The sequence below is a fragment of the Psammomys obesus genome, unplaced genomic scaffold (genome assembly GCF_907164565.1).
Source record: "Psammomys obesus unplaced genomic scaffold, mPsaObe1.curated_primary_1811, whole genome shotgun sequence".
Taxonomy (NCBI): Eukaryota; Metazoa; Chordata; class Mammalia; order Rodentia; family Muridae; genus Psammomys; species Psammomys obesus.
The window spans coordinates 1-7,663 of record NW_026588185.1 but is presented as its reverse complement, the minus strand read 5'-3'; the positions used below and the strand labels follow the sequence as shown (position 1 = coordinate 7,663).

The window sequence follows — 7,663 nt, the reverse complement described above, 5'->3', positions numbered from 1 at the left end:
GGAAGCGGGGTCTCTCCGTCTAAAGAGGCTCTACCCAGAGTCTTTCATTTGGAGGTCCCACCGAGATTTGAGACCCCCGCCCAGGGACCACCAACCCATCAGGAGGTAAGCTGGCCAGCAGAGTGTCTTTTGTTGTCTTCATTCCGTCACGTGTTTGCCTGTTCTATCTCTCAAAATTTGTACGATTCAGCTGAGTCGCTCCGTATTAGGCGGAAAGAGAAGAGGCTGACGAGCCTAGACTTCTCTCCCGCAACTCTGGAAGACGTTCCACGAGTGTCTGGGGCCCGATTTTTCGGAGCCCGCCTGTCTGAGATCACGTCCCAATCTGGACTTTTCGGGGCGAAGCCCTTGTCCGAGGGATACGTGGTTCTCCTGGGGGACGAGGGATCCGGACCCTCTTCGCAGTCCCCATCTGAAGTTTTGCTTTCGGTTTGGCGCCAGAGTCGTGCCGCGCGCTGCGTTTGTGTTACTGTCTGTCTATAGTTCTTCGGGTTCGTGTTTGGTGTTAGTCTTTTTGAAACCATGGGACAGTCTCTAACTACCCCCTTAAGCCTCACTCTACAGCACTGGAAGGATACCCGAGACATCGCTCATAACCACTCTGTAGAGATCCGGAAGAGAAAGCGGGACACCTTCTGCTCCTCAGAATGGCCAACATTTAATGTCGGCTGGCCAGGAGATGGCACCTTTAACCTAGACATTATTTTGCAGGTTAAGGCGAAAGTCATGGATTCAGGGCCGCACGGCCACCCGGACCAGATACCCTACATTGTTACTTGGGAAGCCCTGGCCCGGGAACCACCCTCATGGGTCAAGCCGTTTGTCACTCCCAGCCCCCCTGCTGTTCCCCCTGCAGTTCCCTCTGCCCCTGCCCTACCTCCTCCAGTGGTCCCCACACCCTCTAAGTCTGCCCTCTATCCAGCTGTAACAAAGCAGGCCCAAGGACGTAATCCAGGGGGCAAAAAGACGCCGACGCCCCCGGTACTGCCAACAGACGATGGCTCCTTGTTGGATCTGCTGACTGAAGAACCTCCCCCCTATAGGGACCCAGACCCCGACCAAGAGCCGGGAGAAGCCGCCGCGGCCGGACCTCAGGAGGAACCAGCTCCTTCCCCGGTGGCAGGGCGATTGAGAGGGCGCCGAGAGGCCCCTCCGGATTCCACATCTCAGGCTCTCCCATTACAAGCGGGGCCTAACGGCCAGCTCCAATACTGGCCTTTTTCCGCTTCGGATCTATATAACTGGAAAAATAATAACCCCCCTTTCTCTAGGGACCCTTCTAGACTCACCGCTTTAATCGAGTCCATTTTAGTAACCCACCAGCCCACCTGGGACGATTGTCAGCAGCTGTTACAGGCCCTCCTAACCACCGAGGAAATGCAACGAGTCCTTTTGGAAGCCCGTAAGAACGTCCCGGGGGCTAACGGGCAGCCTACTCAGTTGCCAAACGAGATCAACGATGCCTTCCCCTTGGAACGACCTGAATGGGACTTCACCAAGGAGGACGGTAGGAATCACTTACGTCTCTATCGCCAGTTGCTGATAGCGGGTCTCCATGGGGCAGCAAAGCGCCCCACTAATTTGGCTCAGGTTAAGTTAGTGACCCAAGGGTCAGAGGAGTCTCCCTCTGCCTTCCTCGAACGACTAAAGGAAGCCTATCGTGTGTACACCCCCTATGATCCGGAGGACCCTAACCAGGCTACCAATGTGGCCATGTCCTTCATCTGGCAGTCTGCCCCGGATATCAGAAAAAAATTAGAAAGGCTCGAAAACTTAAGGGAAAGTACGATCCAGGATTTGCTAAAGGAGGCGGAGCGGATTTTCAACAAGAGACTCAAGAAGAGAGAGACGAAAGGTTAAAAAGAGAGGCAGAGGAGAGAGAAAACGCTAGAGACCGCAAGAGAAATAGGGAATTTAGCAAATTGCTGGCCACTATAGTGACAGGGCAGAGACAGAATAGACAGGACCTGGGAGACTGCAAGGGTCCTCGGATAGACAGAGATCAATGCGCCTACTACAAGGGAAAAGGGCACTGGGTTCGAGACTGCCCAAAGAGACCAAAAGGGCCACGAAAGCCTAAGCCCCAGGCCACCCTGCTAAACCTGGAGGATTAGGGAAGTCGGGGTCAGGAGCCTCCCCCTGAACCCAGGATAACCCTTAATGTGGGGGGGCAACCCGTCACCTTCCTGGTGGACACTGGAGCCCAACATTCGGTGCTTACTACCACACCGGGACCCCTGACTGACAAATCGGCGTGGGTTCAAGGAGCCACCGGAGGGAAAAGATACCGTTGGACAACTGAAAGAAGAGTACAACTCGCCACCGGTAAGGTGACTCACTCTTTTTTACACGTTCCTGATTGCCCTTATCCTCTGTTGGGGAGAGATCTATTAATGAAACTTAGGGCACAAATCCACTTTGAAGGGACTAAGGCCCACATTACTGGGCCTCAGGGACAGCCTTTACATGTGTTAACCATAGATCTGGAGGACGAATACCGGCTTCACGAATCTGAAAGGCCTCGGCCACAAGAAATAACTGTTTGGTTAGAAAAATTCCGTTTAACCTGGGCGGAAACAGGGGGAGTGGGTCTCGCAACCCACCAACCGCCCCTGGTAATCACTCTAAAGGCATCGGCAACTCCTGTTTCCATTAAGCAATACCCGATGTCGCATGAAGCTTACCAAGGAATTAGGCCCCACATTCGGAGGCTTTTAAATCAGGGCATCCTGGTGCCTTGTCAATCCCCCTGGAATACGCTTCTCCTTCCGGTCAAAAAGCCAGGGACAGGCGACTACCGCCCAGTGCAGGACTTGAGAGAAGTCAATAAAAGGGTGGAGGATATACACCCTACAGTTCCTAACCCATACAATTTGTTGACTGGGCTTCCTCCGACGTACACCTGGTATACGGTATTAGACCTTAAGGATGCATTCTTTTGCTTGAGGCTCCACCCTCAGAGTCAGCCTATCTTTGCCTTCCAGTGGAAGGACCCAGAATTGGGAGTATCGGGTCAGCTCACTTGGACTAGACTCCCACAGGGGTTCAAAAACAGCCCCACCCTATTTGACGAGGCGTTGCACCGGGACCTGGCCGATTTTAGAGTTCACTATCCTGCTTTAATCTTGCTCCAATATGTTGATGACCTCCTCCTGGCTGCGGAAACTGAGGAAAAATGTCAGGAGGGAACAAAGGCCCTCTTGAGGACTTTAGGAACTCTAGGATACCGGGCCTCAGCTAAAAAGGCCCAATTATGCCAGAGGCGGGTTACATACCTGGGTTACCAAATCAGAGATAGACAAAGATGGTTGACAGAGGCGCGGAAACAGACAATCTTAAAAATTCCGGTGCCCAAAAGCCTGAAACAACTAAGAGAGTTCCTGGGTACGGCGGGGTTCTGTCGCCTCTGGATTCCAGGGTTCGCAGAAATGGCTGCGCCACTTTACCCACTCACCAAGCAAGGGACTCTCTTTACGTGGGGAGATGAGCAGCAGAGAGCCTATGCAGCCATAAAAGAGGCCCTGCTAACCTCCCCCGCGTTGGGGCTTCCGGACTTAAACAAGCCCTTTGAGCTGTTTGTAGACGAAAAACAGGGATATGCTAAAGGAGTCCTGGCTCAAAAACTGGGACCATGGAGGCGTCCGATAGCCTACCTGTCCAAGAAACTTGACCCGGTAGCCTCGGGATGGCCACCCTGTCTGAGGATGGTGGCAGCAATTGCCCTCTTGATTAAAGACTCTGGCAAGCTGACTATGGGACAGCCAATAACAATTTTGGCTCCTCATGCAGTGGAAGCCCTGGTCAAACAACCTCCGGGCCGATGGCTTTCCAATGCCCGCATGACCCACTACCAGGCCCTACTACTGGACACTGATCGAGTATACTTTGGCCCTATAGTAGCTCTCAATCCGGCATCACTGCTTCCCCTAACGGAGGGTCCAGAAACTCATGACTGCCTCCAGATACTTGCAGAGGTACATGGCACCCGACCCGACCTGACCGACCAGCCCCTCCCCGACGCCGACTTCACCTGGTACACCGACGGGAGCAGCTTTCTGGACAACGGAGAGCGGAAAGCGGGGGCCGCGGTCACCATCGAGACTGAGGTAATTTGGGCTGAGGCCCTACCACTGGCACTTCGGCAAAGCGGGCTGAGCTCGTCGCCCTAACTCAGGCCCTCCAGATGGCAGAAGGTAAGAAGCTCAATGTTTATACCGATAGCCGCTATGCCTTTGCCACTGCTCACATCCATGGGGAAATATATCGGAGAAGAGGGTTGCTTACCTCGGAAGGAAAACAGATCAAAAATAAAGCAGAAATATTGGCCCTGCTTAAAGCTTTGTTTCTACCCTCAAAACTGAGTATCATCCATTGCCCTGGCCACCAAAAGGGAGACAGCCGAGAAGCCAGGGGCAACCGCTTGGCGGACGCAACTGCCCAAGAAGCGGCGAGACAAGAAAGCTCAGATACCTCCCAGCTCCTGGCTATAGAACCGGCCGAGGCAGAGGTCCCCTCCATTCAGGAACCCCCCTTCCACTATAGTGAGGAAGATCGGGACCTCCTAAAAGAAATGGGGGCCACTTACAATCCCACGCTAAGACGCTGGACTTTCAAAGAAAAACCTGTGTGGCCCCTGCAACAGACTCGTAACCTGATTGAATACCTCCACAGACTGACTCACCTTAGCTCCAGAAAAATAAAAACCCTCCTAGAAAGGGAAGAAAGCTCCCACTATTTGCTGGGGAGGGATAAAATTCTACAGCAAGTGACTAAAGAGTGCACAGCATGCGCCCAAGTAAATGCAGGACGCCATAGGGTAGGCCCAGGGACCAGGATCCGGGGACATCGCCCCGGCACCCACTGGGAGATTGACTTCACAGAGGTAAAACCTGGACTCTATGGATATCGGTTCTTGCTGGTATCTGTGGACACCTTCTCGGGATGGGTAGAAGCCTACCCCACCAAACATGAAACTGCCAAAGTAGTCGCCAAAAAGCTTCTGGAAGAAATCTTCCCCAGGTATGGCATGCCCCAGGTGTTGGGCTCTGACAATGGCCCTGCCTTCGTCTCCCAGGTAAGTCAGTTAGTGGCCAAACTATTGGGGATCAATTGGAAATTACATTGTGCCTACCGTCCCCAGAGCTCAGGGCAGGTAGAACGAATGAATAGAACTATCAAGGAGACCTTATCTAAATTAACGCTGGCAACTGGCTCTAGAGACTGGGTGGTCCTCCTCCCACTGGCCCTATATCGGGCCCGGAACACCCCGGGCCCCCATGGACTCACTCCTTTCGAGATCCTGTATGGAGCCCCACCACCGATCGTTAACTTCTTTGATCCCTGTATAGCTTCATTTGCTGATAGCCCCTCTCTAAAAGCCCATTTGCAGGCACTGCAGATTGTCCAGAAAGAAGTCTGGAAACCCATCGCCGCTGCATACCACATCCGTTCCAGATTGGAGACACAGTTTGGGTCCGTCGACATCAAACCAGAAACTTAGAACCCCGCTGGAAAGGACCCTATACTGTGTTGCTAACAACCCCGACGGCGCTCAAGGTCGACGGTATCACAGCATGGGTGCACGCCTCCCATGTCAAGGCGGCCCATCACGACGCAGAACAAGATCAGACTCCAGCCTCCTCATGGAAACTCCGTCGCACCCAAAATCCACTAAAGATAAGACTTACCCGGGTTTGATATTCTTTCTCTTCCTGTTCACTCTGTCACACTCCAGTCCCCACATCCCTGTAAATTCGACTTGGGTCCTGCTAGATGGATTTGGTGTCCTTCTTAACAAAACTTCCAAAATAGCCCCCCCGCACACTTGGTTCCCTGAACTAAGTTTTGATCTAGCTCAGGCCATGCCACCTGGGTCCTACGCCAGGCGCATCGTAGACGACCAAAAAACACATTTCTACATGTGCCCTTCCCCGGGGAGTAGCCCCTGGCAACTGCAGAATTGTGAAACTAGGAACGACTTATATTGCGCCGCGTGGGGATGTGAGGATTTCACCACCAGCTGGCTAACAACCTCAATCGGACTCCTCCAGCTCACCAGGGACCCCAAGTATGATAGATGTGGGTATGCACTCAATGTTGATGACCCCCGTCCTGTACCCAAACCCTGTAATCAGCTCATCCTTACCTTTACCGATAAGGGCAAAAAGTATAAAGAGGGATGGTTGCGTGGAAAAGAATTCGGGTTGCGCCTCTGGAAAACAGGCCGCGTAGGAGGAATAATGCGCCTCCAGCTGACTCTTGATAAACCCAAGGTGCCTGTCGGGCCTAACTCGGTGTTACCAAACCTGAGAGTCCCCTCCTCCCAACCTAAGAAATTACCCATCCCGCCTACAACCATGCCCCCTAACAAAACTCCGGGCCCAGCCAGTCTAGGCATTCCCACACCACGATTTCTCCGATCAAGTACAGGTGATAGACTGTTTGGTCTAATACAGGGAGCCTTCCAGACGCTTAATTATACTGATCCTAGCAAAACTCGAGAATGCTGGCTATGCCTGGTCCCAACTCCCCCTTACTACGAAGGGGTTGCAATAACGGGGAACTTTGTAAATTACACCACACCCCCAACATATTGTACTTCGACCTCCCAACATAGGCTAACTCTATCTAAAGTGTCTGGCCAGGGAACCTGTATCGGGTCAGTCCCCAAAACCCACCAAAAAATTTGCAACTCAACCTCCAGGATCCACCCGGGGTCCTATCACCTAACGGGCCCCAGTGGGACCTATTGGGCTTGCAGCTCCGGCTTAGCGCCCTGCGTATCTGCATTAATTCTCAACCAGAACTCTGACTTTTGTGTCCTCATTGAGCTCTGGCCTAAAGTTGTCTACCATGAACCTAAATACGTCTACAAACATTTTGAGGGGATCACCCGGTACTCTAGGGAGCCTGTATCTTTAACTTTGGCCTTAATACTAGGGGGACTCACAGTCGGGGGTATGGCAGCAGGAATAGGGACTGGTTCTGCTGCCCTGGTAGAAACTACTCAGTTCCAACAACTACAACAGGCCATGCATACCGACTTGCAAGCGTTGGAAGAATCAGTCAGTGCTCTGGAAAAATTCTTGACCTCCCTCTCAGAAGTAGTCTTGCAGAATAGAAGGGGGCTAGATATCCTCTTCTTACAAGAAGGAGGACTATGTGCAACTTTAAAGGAAGAATGCTGCTTTTATGCTGACCATACTGGATTAGTAAGGGATAACATGGCTAAACTCAGAGAAAGACTCAGACAGAGACAGCAATTCTTTGAGTCAGGACAAAGCTGGTATGAGAGATGGTTTAGTCGGTCCCCCTGGATTACCACCCTGATCTCCTCCATTATGGGTCCCCTAATCATAATTCTCCTGATTCTACTAGTTGGGCCTTGTATCCTAAATCGGCTAGTTCAGTTTATAAAGGACCGGCTCTCCGTCATACAGACGTTAGTGCTAACCCAGCAGGACCATCAACTCAAGCAGCTAGAGATGGAGATTGACTCTCACTAGACCCATAGAATGAAGGATTCCATTCTAGGCTAGAAGAGAAATGGGGGAATGAAAAAATAAAAAACCCCAGCATAATGCTAGCAACACTATTTTACAAGCAATGCAGGGTCAGAGGCAGGGCAGGACAGGTGTCCAACCACAGGGTATCTGCGGTTGGG

The 7,663-nt window shown here is 52.2% G+C and overlaps 1 protein-coding gene across 1 annotated transcript; it reads left to right on the top strand.

The window, feature by feature from the left end:
- The first annotated feature begins 522 nt into the window (after window positions 1–522).
- Window positions 523–5,799, top strand: LOC129674224 (uncharacterized). The gene is given in 5 exon segments (XM_055604093.1): window positions 523–855; window positions 937–1,822; window positions 1,825–4,128; window positions 4,131–5,432; window positions 5,435–5,799. Coding segments are annotated over 5 exon segments (5,142 nt in total). The 3' UTR covers window positions 5,752–5,799.
- Window positions 5,800–7,663: the final 1,864 nt, after the last annotated feature.